The sequence below is a fragment of the Amblyomma mixtum genome, chromosome 5 (assembly GCF_055824585.1).
Source record: "Amblyomma mixtum isolate Tamu chromosome 5, ASM5582458v1, whole genome shotgun sequence".
NCBI classification, from domain to species: domain Eukaryota; kingdom Metazoa; phylum Arthropoda; class Arachnida; order Ixodida; family Ixodidae; genus Amblyomma; species Amblyomma mixtum.
Genome location: NC_143016.1, coordinates 180,339,575 through 180,359,289, shown reverse-complemented (window position 1 = coordinate 180,359,289; position 19,715 = coordinate 180,339,575). Strand labels below are relative to the sequence as shown.

General features: G+C 45.6%; 1 protein-coding gene across 1 annotated transcript; it reads left to right on the top strand.

Annotated features, from left to right (window-relative positions):
• The first annotated feature begins 16,142 nt into the window (after positions 1-16,142).
• Positions 16,143-18,061, top strand: LOC149344957 (uncharacterized). The gene is made up of 3 exons (XM_089542692.1): positions 16,143-16,172; positions 17,191-17,325; positions 17,714-18,061. The coding sequence occupies exons 1-3, from the start codon at positions 16,143-16,145 to the stop codon at positions 18,059-18,061; spliced, it is 513 nt and encodes a 170-aa protein (XP_089398818.1).
• Positions 18,062-19,715: the final 1,654 nt, after the last annotated feature.

Genomic DNA, 19,715 nt, shown 5'->3' with positions numbered 1-19,715 from the left:
ACAACGTCTAAGTGTACCGGTGAGATATTCACGCGACGAGGAACCGATGTGGCTCTGCGCAGCCATCCCTTGTAGATTAGTTCTCGGCGCTGCCGTAGCGCTGCTCCGATTTCACCAAAATTTCCAGTATGCGATATGAACACGGCTAAATCCACCTGAAACAATGAAATCCCTGCCGACTGTAGCACACTCCAAGCAAAAGCTGCAAGTTTGCTATGCACACAATTGTGGGCATAGCGCCAGCTTCCCTACAAGAAGTCCCTCCACTAAAACCTGAGCAGTGCACAACGTCAGAGAATTATGACCGGACTTGCAGCACTCATACCATACATTCTATTTACTAACTGCCGGTCACAGTGCTCTTCATTTCTTCTGACGACTGCAGTACGCGGCCTGTGGGAAACGTTTGTGAGCTGGGCAAAAAACACAAAACCAAACTAAAGTAATTTCTGACGGGCTGGGAAGGGATATCTTGTAAAAACAAGTTGGGGGGAGGGGGGGGAGGGGGGGAGTTGGTGGACTTAGTAAACGACTAAATACAACACACATATTAGCGTCCACAGTCTCTTGACATGCCAAAGAAATTACTAGAATAATAATGGGAGCGGTGCAGTTTGGCCAGCGCTCTGATGAAAAGCATTGCATCTAACTGGGGCCCCTGAAAAGCAAAGTATGCTAGAGTTGCAGGCATGTCAATAGCCGAATTTGGGGTCATAATTGGAGCGAGCGAACACGCTAAACGCTTCGAAATAAATAAACATCATGGTTAAAAAAGTAAGAAACGATAGCCGAAGCGCTGACAGGTACAAAGAGAATAATGCGCATTACAGAAAAAACTCGAGCTAATTGATCTCCTTGACAAGAGAATACGTCTGCGCTAGTTGGTGATCGAACATATTCAGACCGTCATACCGGTGAAATGACGGGGCAGACAGGACCACACTCGCGTATTTCGCCTGCTGTCTGTCACGCCACGTTGTTCATTAGCTAAGTTATCATGCTAATATGGCCGATATTAGAAAGTAAACATGTTTCCGTATGAATTGGGAGAAAAAAAGCGTTGGCAAGACATGAAATGAGGCGAATAGACTTACAGCCGATAGATAAGAGAGTAGAGCTCGAAAGACAGGACAAAACAAGAGGGCACCACATGCGCTAACATTCTATTGATTTTTATTGAAAGCAAACACAGTTTTTTTACACTACCAGAACGGGAACACATCATCCCACAATCTTATAATTCAGCAAGCCACTTTCCACCAAACCTTCTGCGTCGTCAAGAAACACCATCTCCCTCCTAGATAAACAGAGGGACTGCTGTGACAATCTTATTTCTAGTTTTTTTTATTTCCCTGGAAGGTGCGGTGGAAAGTGACTTGCTTTGTGACAGGATTGTGGGATGATGTGTCCACGTGATCTCAGTGTACAAAAACCTGTGCTTGTACCCGAAGCGGTCGCGGGTGGCGCAAAACATGAATACGTAACACAGCTTTTCATGACGATAAAAGCGCACAAGCCAAAACTTAGATTCTTGCGCGCTGTTCACAAACATTCACCTGCAAATTTAACTCGCGCGTAGCAAACGGCAGCGCGTAGCTTTCTTTTGCCCGTGCACCGGTGCCCCCGACCAGGTATGACCGTTAGTTAGAATTGAAGTAATTGACGGCACTGACACACAAAGCGCAGGCACCCAAACGCAACAATTCACGCACTTCTTACAAATGTAGAACCTGATTAAGACTCAATTATGGCGGAGTTCAAATTAATAGGGATTGTGCAATTGTAAAAAGAGCAACTAGCATAACGAAAAGGGAAGCTTGGCCGCCGCGGTGGATCAGCGGTTATGGCTCTTGGCTGCTGACCCGAAAGACGCGGGTCCGGTACCGGCTCCGGCGGTCGAATCTCTATGAAGGCGAAATTCTAGAGGCCCGTGTACTGTGCGATGTTACAGCACGTTAAAGAACCCCAGGTGGTCGAAATTTCCGGAGCCCTTCACTACGGCGTCTCTCATCGCCTGAGTCGCTTTGGGACAGTAAACCCCATAAGACAACCAACCAACCAAAAGGGAAGCTGAAACCTAGCCCATTACGCCTGTTACCCGTCTATAATAATCGGCGCCTGTTATCACCCCCCCCTCCTTACGCCAACGCTTCTTTTGTCGCCGAATTCCACGCAGTTCTTCAATGCATAACTGCAACGCACCGTCAGTCAACTATTTTACTGTTCGTAGACTTTATCTCTCCCGCTGTTACCTGGTCTAATCTCGCCAAAACGCTATCAAAGAATAACATTGAAAGTGACTTCGTAAACACGTGCCTAACCTTTGGACTAACGCAAGTAGTCTCCCAACCAACACGTCATAGCAGCAATTCGTCTTATACACTCGATCCGATCCTTACCTCTGACTCCGATAAGCTTTCTTCACTCACACATTTACCGGCTGTTAGTGACGATTACATCGTGCACGGTTCGTTTCATTGCCATCTACCGTGTACACCAACAGTAATGAAAACCATAACATTATATGACAAAGGAAACTATTTCGCAATGAACACTGCACTTGAGGAATTTCCGTCTGGCTTCTTGAGGACTTTTCAAAACGCTCCGCTGGGACTAACTGGTTACTTTTCAAGAATAAAATGCATGAGCTGATAAAAGCGTACATACCCACAATCACTGTAACCGATAAACAATTATCGCCACTGTTCAACCGCACGCTGAAACGTCTCAACAACAACAAGAAAAGTTTCTCCCGCTCTGATAAGTGAATTAACAACGAATGCTCATGGGAAAAATATTACACTGCGGAAAAGAAGTTTGAGTCACTTGCTAACAAAACAAAGCGTATTTTCTATTCATCAGTTTTGCCAACCATGCTAAAAAATAACCCTAAAAATTTTTGGAGTACTATAAACCCTAAACGCTCGCAACGATTAGAATTATACGATCACTGCAATCACCTCATTCCTCCAAATCAATCAGCCGAAGAACTAAACCGTGCATTCAGTTCTGTTTTCACGCAAGAACCTGCTAACGCTTTACGAGATTTTCCCCATTACGATCACACTGTTATGCCTGAGATAACTTTTAATCCTCCCAGTATTGTGAAAATCATTGACTCATTAAGACTTTAATCTTCTGCAGGTGTCGATGGCATTAACACCAAGGTATTAAAACATACGAAAAACACTGTCAGTGTGACTTTATGCAATATTTTTCAGCAATCATTGTCATCGGGAGTGGTGCCGGAAGACTGGAAGGTATTCAAGGTTGTTCCAGATCCGAAAAAAGGTCCTCCATCTTTATGTTCTAGTTATCGTCCAGTTCACTAACTAGCGTTTGTTCAAAACTAATGGAGCATGTGCTTTACTCTCACATAGTAAATTTCCTGATATCTGTCACTTCTTTCCATCCTGATCAGCATGGGTTTCGCAAAGAGCTATCTTGTGATAGTCAACCAGCTTTATTCATTAACGACATATGTTCTAATCTCAATTCAAACATTCCGGTGGACGCTCTCTTTCTGGATTTCGAAAAGGCATTCGGCAAGGTTCCCCATCAGACTTCTACTTAAACTTTCAAGTTTACGCCTCAAACCCCTTGTATTGGATTGGATACGCAATTTTCTCACTAACCGGAAACAATTTGGGTATGCTCATAAACTCTCGTCATCTTGCTCCCCAGTCCTTTCCGGTGTCCTCCAAGGTACCGTGCTTGGGCCTTTGCTCTTTCTAATCTATATTAACGACCTGCCTAATAATATGACCTCTCATATCCGCCTATTTGCTGACGACTGTGTAATCTACCGCCCCATCCATAACACCTCTGACTTCCGCTTACTTCAAGACGACCTTAAACGTGTTGAAGCCAGGTGGAACACTTGGTTAATCTCCTTAAACACTAATAAAACATCACTGCTTTCTTTCCATCGGCGCCATAACTCTCAACCCTTCAAATATGAAACAAGTGCATCTGAAATATCATCTGTTCGTTCGTATAAATATCTCGGCATCACATTTTCTACACACTCACTTGGTCAGCATACGTAACAAACATAACAAACGAAGCCAATCGCACTCTTGGCTACCTTCGTAGGAACTTGCGACTCCCTTCTGCTTCAAGCAAAACATTAACATACCTCACATTTGCCTGGCTGAAGTTGGAACACGCATGCTCAGTCTGGGACCCTCATCAATCTAACCCTTCGAACACCCTCGATTCAGTTCAGAATCGCGCAGCTAGATTTATTTGTCGGACTACTCGTACCACAGCAGCGTCACTGCACTTTAATCTGAGGCTGATCTTACTAATCTCGAGTCCAGACGTTGCATCTTTAGGCTCTGGCTCTTTCATAAATTTTATCACAGCCCACTTGATGTTTCAGCTATCTTGCCAGCTCATCGCTTATCAAGCCGTACCAACCATCCCGAAGCAGTCTACCCTCCCCCAGCACAGACTACAGCTCATCTTCGCTCAATTTTCGTGCAAACTGCTCGAGACTTGAACAGCCTGCCAAACGACTCCGTGCACCAGTCCGATCCACTGGACTTCAAGGCTGCCATCCAATCTCTCATTAGCGGAACATTCAGCCCATCCCTCATGTAATACCCTATTCCTGGGGAATTTGAGGTATTGATAACAAATGAATAAATAAATACTTTAAAATCATACCTACGTCGAGCAGCTGCTATGTCCAACAGCTCAAAACACCAAAGGGCTCAGTGACATCAATCATGCACTAGATGGTGCTGAAGACAGGTCAAGCCTCATGCATAAAAACAGAGCGAAAAATTTAAACTTTTTTTTTGTGACAAAGCTCTGAATCGAAATTGAGCCGAAAGAAACTGACAGAAGATCGGGTTGGCACGGTGTTTGTAGACGGGCACTGTCCTGTCATCATCAAATTAATGCTTTCCATACCAAGAGAACACATTATGTCAGAGATATTCAAGTTGGATAACAAGTCCAACAATACCGGTAAAAACTTTACAGCAGCTACCCGCTCCAATCGTATGGAAATGATCTTCTTTGCACGTGAACAAAACTCCCCTTCCTATTTCAAAAGAAGAATTTGGTAATTGCACCAAAACCTTACATCTAGAGTAGATATCAAAATTGTGCGCGAAACAAATGCGAAATGGCTATATAACAGTTTCTCTCCGTGACGTATCACCAGAGAAGCATCTTTCAGGTCTGAAAGCCACAGATCAGAAGACAGAAATGACACCTAAATTTTAGTTATTTACGCTCACGTTGCATCCATTATGTAGAAGCGAAAAGACAGCACAATAATACAATCTTGAGAATCATGTTAACCAAAACGTGGCCTACTGCCTTTGTGAAAGAAAGAAATCTTTTCGTATTTGCCATAATTCATAATAGAAAGTTATACCATATCGTTACCGTGTTTACGTTGCCATTTACCGTATTAGCGGATGGTAGATGCCGCACTTTCCGGTTAGCGATGCGCACGCTAGAAGACGTGTTAGTATACCGTCTCCCCCGTAATAAGTTACCATATGGCAAAAACGAATGATGATGATGGCAGATGCCCCATCATTAATTACAAAGATAAATACCCATGCAAAGCATTCTTTTGCAGTGAGATACTACACGCTCTTGAAGCATCTTTTTCTCCGCATATAAATATGTGCACACTACTTTTCTGTTAATCGCCGGCTCAGCCGCTTTAAAAATACCAACTCCTTGAAAAATATTCTGAAGAGCAGACAAGTTTACTACTCAGAACGCAGTAAGCTTGGGTACGCTGCACTTACTGCGTTACGAACGCTATAAAAAACGCAGCTACAACACCGTCTGTTTGTCGCGCGCAGCGTCGCTTTGGATGTTTGGATGCCTGTTTTGGATGTAAATATACTGGCACCATCTGGTGAAAGTAAGTCAAAGCGCTTGAACTCTTAATTAACTGAAGAAACTTTTTTTTCTGAATTTATTGGTGAACATGACAAGCACTACCGGAAGTTTTTGTTTTTGAAGCAGGAGAACTATGAAAATAAAGGAAAACGTTAAAGCTGGCACAAAAAGTACAAAGTTGTTGCTACTTTGGCTACGTTCGAGTATAGTTAGCTTAGCTGCTCGCAAATCGCTGAATTATCTTGACAACATGGGCTAGTTGTCACTTAAACCTCGACGTACGAGTGGAAGTGTGAGTATTAAGAGCGAATGCCTTCATTTAGATCAAGAAATGGCGCCGAAGAAAGCGGCGGCGATGCTGTATTTGGTCCGAAGCGGCCGTGCAGGGCGCCACCATGTTTGTTTACGAGCGAACGTTAACTCTCTCTGGAACGATAAAAGAGGTTTCGTAAAATGCTAGCAGTCTGGGAATGTGCGCGCATGCGCAGATGTCGCTAGTCGAGTCCGGGGAACAGTAACGTAAACACGGTAACGATATGCTATAACTCTCTAATATATAGAAAAGCCCGTTCGCTGAATAAAGACTGTGGCGTCTAAATTCCATTATAAAGAAAGACGTGTCAGTCTAATAAACAAAATGACGCTCTCTTAGAGATGCTAGGGGCGACCTTCTGTAAAATGGGCGCACTTATCGTGTTAGGCGTGTGCTACCGTCCCCCGAAAAGGTTTTATTAAACACTTAAATGTAAGTAGCCATGCGCACAGTTTATTTTTTGGCAGATTTTAATTACCCAAACAGAGATTAGTTTCAGAATTAATGTCCAGTTTCCATACAATGCAATGATCTTGTTCATTACTTGTTAGACTAAAAGTTAACGCTGGTGATCGCACAGGCCACAAGGAAAACTTTTAGCGCATCGAACACCACGGATAGCACTAACTCTGTCACTTCATGATTGTACTTTCTAGCTTATTTTAAATAAGCAACCATAAGGCTATCCTCTCTAAATCAACATTCCTTAGCTAGAAAGAAAAGCTCGCTAAGAAATAAATACGGCTTCAGGACCCCGGTGGTTACCGAGGAACAAAGGCAGAGCTAACAAAAAAAAATTGACAGTGGCTTAGCTGTGGTTAAGCCTGGATCATCATCATCATCATCAGCCTGACTACACCCGCTGCAGGGCAAAGGCCTCTCCCATGTCTCTCCAATTAACCCTGTCCTTTGTCAGTTGCCGCCACTGTATCCCCGCAAACTTCATAATCTCATCCGCCCACCTAACTTTCTGCCGGCCCCTGCTACGTTTGCTTTCTCTTGGAATCCACTCCGTTGCCCATAAGGACCAGTGGTTATCTTGCCTTCGCATTACATGCCCTGCCCAAGCCCATTTTTTCCTATTGATTTCAACTAAGATGTCATTCACCCGCGTTTGTTCCCTCACCAACTCCGCCCTCTTCCGATCTCTTAACATTACACCTATCATTTTCCTCCTATCAATTTGGGATCATGAGAGGGAAATAACTAGAAGAATAAGAATGAGGTGGAGCGCATATGGCAGGTTCTCTCAGATCATGAATGGTAGCTTACCAATATCCTTCAAGAGAAAAGTATACAACAGCTGTATCCTACCGGTACTCACCTATGGGAGAAACGTGGAGGCTAACAAAGAGGCTTCAGCTTAAGTTAAGAACAACGCAGCGAGCTATGGAAAGGAAAATGATGGGTGTAACGTTAAGAGCCTGGATATACAAGCGAAAAGGTACAGTTACGCTTTGTTTGACGTCATGGCTGTCGCAGTTCGCGCACAATGCAGTGGGAGCACAACGATAACGGTGGAGGCGTTCGGCCGTCCACACACTGCCTGTACAGAGGCGAAGGAGGAGACGCGCGTGTAGTGAATACGGTGCTGTCTTAGAAGGTTGTTTTAGAGGCATGTACTGTGGTGTCCATTCCTTTCGTGTGCACGCCAAGATATGAGAGGCAGGCATTTCCTTTCCTCAAAACCAATTTTCATTTCATTTTATTTTCCTTAAGGCCCTTACGGCGCACCCGCCGCGGTGGCTTAGTGGTAAGGCGCTCGTCTACCGAGCCGGAGTACCCGGGTTCGAACCCGATCGCGGCGTCCGCGTTTCGATGTAGGCGAAACGCAAGTGCACCCGTGTGCTGTGCGATGTCAGTGCACGTTAAGAATCCCCAGGTGGTCGAAATTATTCCGGAAACCTCCACTACGGCACTTCTTTCTCTCTTTCTTCTTTCACTCCCACCTTCCTTCCTTCCCTTACGGCGCGGTTCAGGTGTCCGCCTAGATATGTGAGACAGATACTGCGCCGTTTCCTTTCCTCAAAAACCAATTTACCCATTTACCTTACGGCGCGGTTCGGGTATCCTACACCTTACATGATTTCTCTCCCCACGCAGGATCACATATATCAGAAGCCCCTACCGCTCAATACGAGCGCTAGTCTCCATCAGGGTAGGCGGCAGGCACGAGCGAGCTCGAGGCTGCACAGCTGCAGAGTCCGAGGAAGTAGCTGTTGCTCTAGCGGTGGTGGAGGGCTATAGAACCGGGCGGTCGTTAACAATACTCACGGACTCTCAAACAGCCTGCCGAAATTACATGAATGGCAGGATAGGTCGTCACGCGCGCCGTATACTCCTCGCAGCGAGCGACAGAATTAAAAACCAGGAAGAACAAAACGACAAGATCCCATACAAAATTGTGTGGGTACCGGGGCACACGGGGGTGGCAGGGAACCTAGAGGCCGACAGGATAGCTCGAGGATACATTACTTTCCGAGCATCCGAGACCGCGGAACTCGCGCCAGCACCCAGGGAATACTCGGCCATACTACAAAACTATAGAGGCAGAAGAATGCGATATCCGCCACCGCACAAATCTCTCAGCAGAGAGGAAGCTGTCACTTGGAGACAATTACAAACAGGCTCTTTCCCAAACCTACATATATTAAACAAAATGCACCCTACGATATACGCTGACAAATGTCCCTGGTGCGACGAAAAACCTACTCTATACCATATCACATGGGCCTGCCAAAACATAGACGTGGTCCCCAAAATACAAAACCCGAGTGCGGAGCAGTGGGAGACTCTGCTGTCCAGCGACCGCTGTGAAGACCAACTAGGTCTGGTACAGCGAGCTCAACGGGCGGCATTGGCCAGCGGAGCCCTGGACTGAGGGCAACCGACCACTGATTAGGGGCGGACGACTTCGACAGGGAAGGCTCCTGGGGGTAGAACCAAGACGTCTCTGAAGATGCCCCCAAACCGCAGGAAAAACCATTAGTGAAAATTAAGTTTTCCTTTCCTTACACCAAAACATACAGCAACCGCTCCGATATCCTTTATGTCGACGCGGCAGAAATTTATAAACCAGGATATTTCACGGCTGTCGCAGCCTATGAAGACGGCACAGTGGGGGCCGCCGCCACTATCTGAACTAATTCGCCTGCAGAGGCGGAAGCAGCCGCCATCGCAATTCCTCTAGCCCACTCCACCATTGACATAAACGTAACCGAAATTTCCACGGATTCCCAGGCCGCGTACCGCCACTACCTAAAGGGCGTGGCGACGCCGGCAACACATCGTATTCTTTCCACGGCCAGCTCTCTCGGTCGAACAGTTACTCTGTCGTGGGTCCCTGGGCACGCCTCGATCCCCGGTAATGAGCGCGTTCATGCGCTGGCCCGAGAACTCTCCTTCCGGACCACGGATGATCAGGCACCCAACCCCGCGCAAGAGGCCCCATCGGTCCTCTCTACATACAATCAAATCACCACATTCTACAAACTCAGCCGCATGACACTGCCACCACCCCACAGCACCTTGTCGCCCTCATCCAGCGCCACATGGCGACAATTACAGACAGGCTGCTTTGTTTCCCCCCCACCGTCTCTCATGCTTTCACCCCACCTCTCTTCCTGATTGTAAAACCTGTGGCGTGCCCAGATCCACAATTCTCTACTACCTTTGGGAATTTCCTTCCCCCAAGGCAGTACCCCCCGTCCCCAATCCCACTCATTCTTCCTAGGAGGCTGTTTTACGGACCACTCAGCCCGCTAGCCAGGAATGGTTGGTGCATCGGGCTTTGCGTGAAGCACAAGTCCGTGGTCTCCTGGACCAGTAGGGGACCACCCTGAAAGATTTTTTTTTGTGTGTGTGTGTTATAAAGTTTTTCCATACTTCCATCCACCGAGATATGAGAGAGACAGGCGTGATTTCCTTTCCTTAAACCAATTTTCTTTTCATTTTCCTTCCCTTAAAGCGCGGTTCGGGTCTCCACCAAGATATACTGTTTGTCTTTTATTTAATTTTTTTATTCCTGACATTTTATCTCTTTCATTTCTTTTTTTTATTCTCATTAATGTGCTTATTTTTATTCTTTATTTTATTACGGAGTCCGCGGCCAATCTGCGCTGCGCGTGACGTCGCTCGGTTTCGCGCATGCGCAGAAGTGGCAAATCTGGCCTCCGGCTCACGCGAAGCGCGTTGTTGACGAGCCTAGTGAAGCTTTTCGCTTCAGTAATTACTGTTCTTACAAAAGCGTATTTCATGTCCGTTCTATAAGAGAACAATAGAGCATACGCACGACAAAATAAAGAGTAAAGCTGCTAAAAAAACATACACAAGAAAGGGTACGAGGCATGTGTGCAGACGCACCGCAGCACAGGCTGTTTATTTATTTAATCAATAACCCCCTAGAGGCCCTCAGTCGAGTTTATTACATATGTGGGAGCACAGACACAAAAGAATGCAAAACAAAAATGTGCCAGCACCAAGGTGTAATACATAAATACAGAACAAAGCAGAAGTATAAAACAAAGCAAGAAAAAGGAAAAATAACACGTAATATACATTATAATTCACAAGAAAACAGAAGAGATAGTCCATCAGAGGCTTAACATAACAACTGGAACAAAACAAAATAACAGAACAGCTGAATGCAGAGCCATTCCAGACAGACATTTCGGTTAGAAGTTCGTGAAACTTGTTAAGGCTCCTTTCTGAAGCGATGTGTGAAGGTATATTATTCCAGTCGACTATAGTACGAGGTATGAAAGCGTTCGCAAAAGAAGAAGTGTGGCATGATATGCGTTTCACTTTCAGCGGGCGGTCGCGACATGGTAAAAAATATTCTATTGACTGAAAAAAACCTCATGGAGCAGATCACTATGGTAATGTTTATGGAAAAGAGCGAGGCGTGTTAGTTTTCGACGATGTGACAACGTATCAAGTTCTGCGCGGGCCTTTAGTGCGGTGACGCTAGTATGACGAGAATAATCCGAAAATATTAACCTAACGGCACGGTTCTGCAAATGTTCCAACTCATCTATAAGGTAAGCTTGATCCGGGTCCCAGATGGCCGACACGTATTTGATTTTAGGCTGCATTAAAGTAACGTATGCTAGTTTCTTTAGGTGAAAATGCCGTTGTTCAAGGTTACGTTTTAGGAGACCAAGAGAGCGGTTAGCAGCTGCCAGAATTTGGCTAAGATGGTAATTCCATGTTAAATTAGACTGAAGATGTAGTCCAAAATACTTGTAGAAAGTAGAAAGTTCAACCGGGCTATTCAGGAGAGTGTAACATGTCGGGATGCGGCGTGACTTGCGAGTTGAAGGGACAAGTTTTGTTTAGAGGAATTAAGGGTATTCCACCAAGACGAACACCAGTTGCCAATGGAATATAAATCAGTTTGCAAAGATTAGCGGTCGGAGTCATTAGTAACGTTACGGTATATACCACAATCATCAGCGAATAATCTGATTTTGGATGAAACGCAATCGGGTAAGTCATTTATGAAGATTACAAAAAGTAAAGGTCCCAGAACGCTTCCCAGAAACAGGTGAGGAGAAAGAAAGATCATTACTGACAGAAATAAACTGAGATCGACATGCATGAAAAGCCTTAACCCAGGCAGTAACATCATAATGAATGGTCAAGTGGGTTAGTCTGAGCAAAAGTCTGTGATGGGGGACCCGGTTGAATGCTTTAGAAAAGCCTAAGAATAAAGCATCGACTTGTTTGCCTGCTTCCACTGATGAAAAAAGGTCGTAAGTGAATCCGGAAAGTTGGGTGTCGCATGAGAAACCCCTTCGAAATCAATGCTGCTATTTGAGTATGATGTTGTGGTGCTCAAGATAGCTGATAATATTATTGTAAAGAACATATTCAATGAGCTTAGATATGGAGCTATTTAAGGATATTGGAGGATAGTTGAGAGGATTAGAGTGGTCACCAGATTTGAATATGGGTATTACTTTAGCTACGCGTCAATGACTAGGAATCGAACAAGATGATAATGATTGTGTAGAGGTGGATGACAATACTGGATAAATGCTCTCAGAGATGTTTTCAAGAATGTTGTTGTTAAAGCCCAGAGGATCAGAGCTAGAAGTTAGTTTATTATTATTCAGGAGGGATTTAGTTCCTTCATCATTAATAACTATTTCGGGGAAAGAAACCTGAAGAAATCGATCTAGGCTGGGAGGTGAAGCGGTGCCTTCAAAAGTAAATACACACGAGAATGCTGTAAGAACCATCTGTGTACATCAGATCAGAAGTTGGAGTGTTATTTGACTCGGGAAGAATAATGTCATCCCAACTGGAGGGATTAACAACGCGCCAGAATCTTCTTGGGTTATTGGTGGTGAAAGTTGGCCAAACATTGCTGAAGAATTCCCTGCGGGCTTTTTTTAGCAAAAATTTGTATTCCTTATCGCTCGGCTTATGCCTGTCAAGTGAATGAGCAGTTCTTTGTGCTTTGCTTGTCTATAAACACATTTTTCTTATTATTAGCTCTACGAAGCCTATGATCAAATCAGCGTAAACTTGGGTTGCACTTTATCGATATAAGTTGAATGCACTGATTGATGAGGTTAGTAACTGTAGTTTTGAGCAACATCCAGTTCTCCTCAACAGAATGAGAGGACCAATCAGAAAGGTAGTGCACTGAGAAGGCGGTTAATTCAGAGTTCATTTTATGAAAGTTAGGCCTGTAGTAACATCTTATCTTTTTTGGAACAGTTATTCTTTCGCTGAACGAATGGTTGATGTGCCCGGTGGTAATGTCATGCTCGGAATGCCCTTCATGATGAACTACATCTGAACAATTATTTGGGTCACTGGTTAGGGAGAGGTCCAAAATATTTGCGGGATGTACCAATGACCGAGTAGGCTTAGAAATAATTTGACATAACAAAGAGTCAGGACACGTCTGTATGAAGGCATAAGCATCTTTGTCACAAGGAAGGGCAGACAACATATCCCACTTGATGTTGGGAAAATCCCACCACCGAGCGGGGGCGGAACTACTAGTCGGCTGTAAAAGCTTACGGGCCAGAACAAGGGTGTTCATTACAGTAACTGCGCTCTGACTGGGTTGGATGACGTGCACTACCCGGCAAAATCTGAAGTTTGCGCTCGTCCCGTACTCTGCCTTTTGTGTGTGTGCTTTTCGCGCAAAATTACAACGTTACAAAGATACACAACAACTAACCCGACATGTTATACTTAAGCTAAACGAGCTTAATGAGAAGAGTGAAGCTAGGACCTGCGTCAACATTAAAAATAAAGCGTCAACCTCGTGGCTCAATAATGCAGTTATAAATTTATGATCAAGTTAGACGGCTATACAGGACTGCAGCCTTAAAAAATTCATGCGTGTGGGAGGCACACAAAGCAGCTGATGGAGAACAACTGATGTCCGCAGGCCGGCGAAGCGACGCTTTTTTGACACAGCAGTGCCAGGTATGCTTAGAAGAAACCACACACGACTTTTGAATTCAATAAATACCTCATGGAACTCTTCGGTAATCATTATTGACATTAGGCTCCGCGGCGGCTCAGTGGTCCTGGCGCTCGGAAGCTGCCCCGAAAGACTATGGTTCGATCCCGGCCGCAGCGGTCGAATTTTGAATGAGGCAAAATTCTAGAGGCCCGTGTAGTGTGTGACTTAAGTGCACGCTAAAGAACCCCAGGTGTTCGAAATTTCCGGAGGCCTTCACTACGGCGTCCGTCATAGCCTGAATAGCTTTGGGACGGCAAACCCCATAAACCAAATCAAACCTATGATGACATCGGTGATGAGCCACTCAAAGACAGTGAATTCGCAAAGGATTTCAACCAGCGATTTTGTTCGATCCTCACGCAAGGACACCGTCTGAAGTTCCCCAAACCCTCTCGGACACTGATTTGTGAAACTATATCACGAATAGCATGGTAGAGAGAGGGTGCGGTAGATGGTCCTTGGCGATCACAAAATGAACAAGGGAGGGGAAAACCTCAGGTTGCTAGAGCCAATGTTTCGACAAGGGGACTTGTCTTCGTCTGGGCAAAGCGTTCATCATCGGCAGGGATTAAATAGGGCCTTCGCTCCGAAGAGGGAGGCCCCGGGGGTGGGGAAGGAAAGTGGTGTGGGAGGGTTGCGTGTGAGGAAGGGGAGGGAGGTGAATCATGATTCGTTAGGCTGCAATAGTGGAACAACTTATATCCGGGGGGTGTGTAATGAACAAAAGGCTTTGAAGGGGCTGCGACGGGGGGGGGGGGGGGGGGGAGGCGCTGGGTGAACCTGCAAAACTCAGATAAAAGGATTAGTCAGCGTGGTACAGGGAAATGAGAACAAGCAAAAAAAAAGGGGGCTGGCACCGGAAGGAGAAAGGGAGGGGGGCATTTTCATATTTTAAGGTTTAATCAGGAGCTCGCAATGCTAATATAAATTTTAAAATACAAACCTACTCAGTGAATCCCTGGATTTATTTTCGGGCAGTCAATTTACTAGCGGAATGTGCAAATGAATAGAAGAAGTTTGTTCCCATCTTTAAATATTCCAATAAATGCCCATCTACCACTATCGACCCACATCATTAACAGGCGTCTTATCTAAAATTATAAAAGAATCTTGAACAATATTAACCACCTGCGAGCAATATAATTTTTGTACACACAGCGCAACACGAATTTTGTAATGAGTTTCCTGCAAAACCCACATGTCTTCGCGACCTGCACATTAGCAGCCATAAAACTCAAGAACAGACGCTATTTTCCTGATTTTGAAGAGGCTTTGAACGGAGCTCCTCATTGCCAGTTAATGCACAAATTATCGCATTAAAATATTCACGGATTTGATCTTTCATGAGTTAAAAATTTCTTTGACGACAGAAAGCAGTTCGTAGTGATTATACTAAAGGGTTGGGTTTCTGTCGTTTCTCAGGTATCGGTGCTCGGCCCGCTTTTCTTTCTCTTCTTGTCTTTCTCTGTATGTACGCAAGCTGCTATTTGTTCAATGCCATGTAACCATTTCTTGTACAATTTGCTTTTTCCCTTCCTGCTTGGACCAAAAAGGTCTCAGTATCATGTAAATAAATAAATAAATAAATAAATCTCTGACGGTTTCTGTGGTGTACAAAAACTGCAACGACATAACGCAACTTGGGTGTCGTGTAAAGCGGCATGTTCACCACAAGACATTATGTGCGCCGATATTTCATGGCAGGAATGTTCCCCTTTCGCCCCATGAAAATGGGGCCACCATCGTCGCGTTCAAAGGTGCAACCTCCAACCAAGTAGCTAAACGCCAATGCCCCTGAGCTACCCCGCTGGGTCTTCTATGTATTGAGCCAAGCATTGCATAGCCTACTAACCCGCATTGCTAGCCCAGTGAACGGAGCCGTTTCTTTCCACTTAAGTCGGCACAAACTATTACGCACGTGCGAACAAGACGGAAGGCAACAGAACTAAATGCTCTCCGCGTGGGAGGGCGACAGCGTGGAAAATACGTCCGGTGGCGAGGGGGCTCGGCGAAGCCTAGGTCGTGCCTCCGCGTGAAAGTTGGTGTGAAAGCGACGCGATGACCGGGATGCCTTCCGCACTCGCTTCCGCGCGCGCGTGCAGTTGTTTACTTGTTGTTTCTGCCACGGGAATGAAGGCGCAAAGAATTGAGAGCGGTGAAAGAGCTGCTTCGGTGGCGACAGCTCGAGCGCCAGCAACAATGCGAGCACCGCCACTTGGTCAAGCTGCTGGGTCAAGCTGGGTCAGGCATACGTCACTTGCCTCCTTGCCCAGAAGGCGTCGCATTATAAAACACTCCCCTTTGCTGCAGTCGGCACAGTCGCGACCAAAAGCGAGTTCAAGTCTCCACACACATCCAGGGATCCACACACAAGAATCACTCACAGTGTTTGCAGCCATAGACGGGTTGGCAGTTCACGTTTTGAAGATTCCTTGCACGAACGGTTTACTCCGACTCCAAGGTACCATGGACGCTTCAGCGGTGATGTTCCTCAAGGTAAGTGTCCCAGTGCCCATGCAAGCGGCCATTTGAATCGTATTATGCTTTATCTTGAATGTACGTAATGCGCATTGTGAGATGTAGGCATGAGAACGGCTATTAATTAACAGATGCATGTGTGAAAAATTGTCGCATGTTGCCTCTGCAAGGATGCTGGCTCACAGTAAAACAGACGTTGCTGCGTTCGATTCAAGTTTCTGTTAAGAAGGAAAGTTGGGCAATTGAAAACTTCTACCGCGGCGTTTTTCGATAATTTGGAACATGCCGCAGGAAATTTGAAGTAAGAACAAGAAAAATAACAGGAAAATTTTCGTCGAACAGTATTCGGCTGCAGCAAAGATTTTTTATGCAAAAAACTTAGCGGGCAGGAAAAACCTAAAATATGACTCAGATAATACCATAAAAAGGCATAAAGGCACGCGATTCTAATTGAGCCTTTCATGTCACGTTCTATCAATTATTCACGATCATGTACCACCTCCGAGCCGTTAATTGCTGCCGGCAATAACACAATCACCGTATTGACCATTGTGAAATTGCACCATGCAGACTGGAGTTTGATTCAGCTTAAGCGCCCGTGTAGTCTTTTCCTTCGTGATCTTCTGTCTGTTTTGCGCTGGTCCTCAAGATGAACTACTTCCAGCTCGATCAATACAGCCTGCTGATCAGTTAAGATAAATCAGTCAAGCGATATCACAAGTTACCGTGTCTACAATAGGCCTGAAAGAGAGATCAGACAACGTACGCTTGTTAAGCATCCGAATTCTTAACTGGATACGCAGCTACTAGCAGTTTTTGGTAACTACAGTTATGGTAATGCAATTTACGTTCATACGACCAAACCAAAGCGTTTCTTCCCATTCATTGGGAATGCCGTAATGGCGGCTGCGCTGGGGTAGGTTGTCCTGAGAAACCCAGGAACACATATATCATAGGTGAGCAACATAGCTAGATAAATAGCAACGGCAATTTGCCTGAACTCCTCTTAAAATGAAATGACGTGTCCTTGCCACAGGCTCTCGTGATCTCAGTTCTTCCCGTGGTCTTGGCTGGCGGCCAGTTCGGGTTCGGCGGCGGCTTCCAGCATGGAGCTTTCGGGCCGTCGTTCGCCGCTGCCACGCAGTCATTCGCACGGCAAGAGCAATACTACGTGAGTTTTCCTACTACCTAAAGAAACGTGCGAAGCTGTGCTTCTCCAACACCTACAGCATAGTGCTACCAGATACTTTTTCTAATTTTAACTCTCTGAGATGATATAAGTTCCCTGGAAAGTATCCACACAACCTGAAGAGCGCGTAAATATTTGTTGTAATTTTTTGCTCTGCGCTCAAAGACAAGACGCACTAAAACTGACAGATTTACGTAGCACCGTGCTTCTCTTCCATTTTTCGTCAGTTTGCGTCGTCTGTCTTCTTCGCTTTCAAATGTGCCTGTAGGTTTTGTCATCGGTCTGTAGCAGAATATGAGAACACACTGAATCCTATGCCGCTCGTTCTCAGCGATTAATGGCTTCAAACATGTCCGATTCTTCAACGCAGCCACCACAACCATACAGCTTCGGCTACGACAACTTGGACGAGTACGGAACGAAGTCTTTCCACAAGGAGCAGGGCGACGCTGCAAACACTAAGACGGGCACATACGGCTACTCGGACGCGAAAGGCGTCTTCCGCCGCGTCAAGTACATTGCCGACGCTGGTGGATACCGCGCCAAGATCGACACTAACGAGCCAGGAACCGAGCCCGGAGCCAGCGCCGACGCTGTGTTCAACTCGAACCCGCTGCCGGCAGGACAGCATCATCTCGGTGCCGCTTCGCATCACAGCGCAGCCTACACGAGTGCTTCGACTTATGGCTTCGGCTACGGCCAGCCTTGGTCTGGCTAGTGAAGCTGGTGGTTAGCAATTGTAATGTAAAAATCAAACGACGTGGCTCCCATCTATTTCCCATCGAGTGAGGAAGAAGGGCGGGCAGCCAACGCACCAGCCACAACTGCTAGTGGTTGATACTATAGGTCCGCATCATGAATGAATAAATTATGTTTCTGTGCAGCATTTGTTTAATGCCTCGTCAAAAGTTGAATGGCACCATGCGTCATGTACTATGGGATAAGCCACAGCGAAAAGAAGTTGTTTCCGTCTATTACGATGTTGACTGTGAGATTACAGCTCCGTAGTCGACATTGCAACATGGCAACCATGTGATCACTAATGCTTTAAGCTTAAGCACTGCCTTCATTGCCGTACAGATTAAAACTAAGCCATGCCGAGGCACAGTTGCCAGGCCCAACACCTTTAGCTAGACCATGAGCAGGATCGGCTGCCTTACTTATTTTTTTTTTTAAATTAACATTGCGTATTCCTAAAGCTTGCTAAATATACTGACATATCTATAAGCACTGGTGCAGGGATTAATAATTTATGTGCCACTATTTTGTCTTCTTTGCCACCCGTCTTGGCATTTTGGTGCTAGCTATTAACAATTTTCTGCCATAGTCAGAGCAGCAAGGAAGATTCGAGGCATATTGCTTCAATCTAGTTAAATGCAAGGTTCATTCGTGTAACATGGACCGAAATTTATAGTTATTAAGTTCGTGCTCGGTAAAGCTTCTGTGCGCCGCGCCTAAGTTTGAATAGCCCTATTATGCGAAAAGAGGCCGCGTAGCATGGAATAAAATTTAGTTCAGAAGGGCATAGTTGCAGGCCACTCGCCTGCCTCTCTTTTTGTCCTGTTTTTGTCCTTCAAATTTTACGGAAGCGGATTTTCTTGGCTAGAGTTCACTGGTTTCCTGTTTGACATATAGTTATCGTATAGGGTCTCTGCAGGACCCTGAGCTGCGTGTCAGTGCACCATCCCGCTCTCACGAACAGCCAAGTTATAAGAGAAAGCAGCCACTCCTTTATGCTTGCTTCATCGGTTAGAGACAGTGCTCGCTCGATCCGCTTAATTAAGCTTCTCAAGTAAGCATCATTCTAGAAAGAAATGATCTCACAGTGAGTGGACCAGGTTCAATTAAATATGCCCGCTGCGCCAGGAGCCGTTTGAGCGGTTTACTAACAACAAACTGGCCTTGAGGGTGGGTGGTACAATGCATTGTAATTGCCATTAATCATAAGCCCTTTCTAGAAGAAAATGAAATTAAGTCCTCTTGATACAGAGATAACATTTTAATGAAAATGTGCGCTCGGATCAAAAAATGGCTGCGGCATAACTCACCTAACCCTGATTTTGCAAGCGAATGTTACGCTTGCGTACCGGTATGACCCCGCTGCGGCCTATTGCTGCAGTTCCACGTATCTGCCATTGCGTTGTCAGTGCAAACGCATGCCGCCCATATCTCTCTCTTACCACCGCCATGAGCTTCAAAGCGCGATTGGGGCAGCCAGTGACCCACGGAGTCAGTTATGCTCCCTTCATTTCTTGAAAATCATCGGAGTCCAGAACGCTGTCAACGCTAACGCCAATAACCGCAATGAACGCCGACGGCTTTTAGCAACACGTGCCGCGTTTCTGCCACAACGTTGTCAATGCCCACGCATG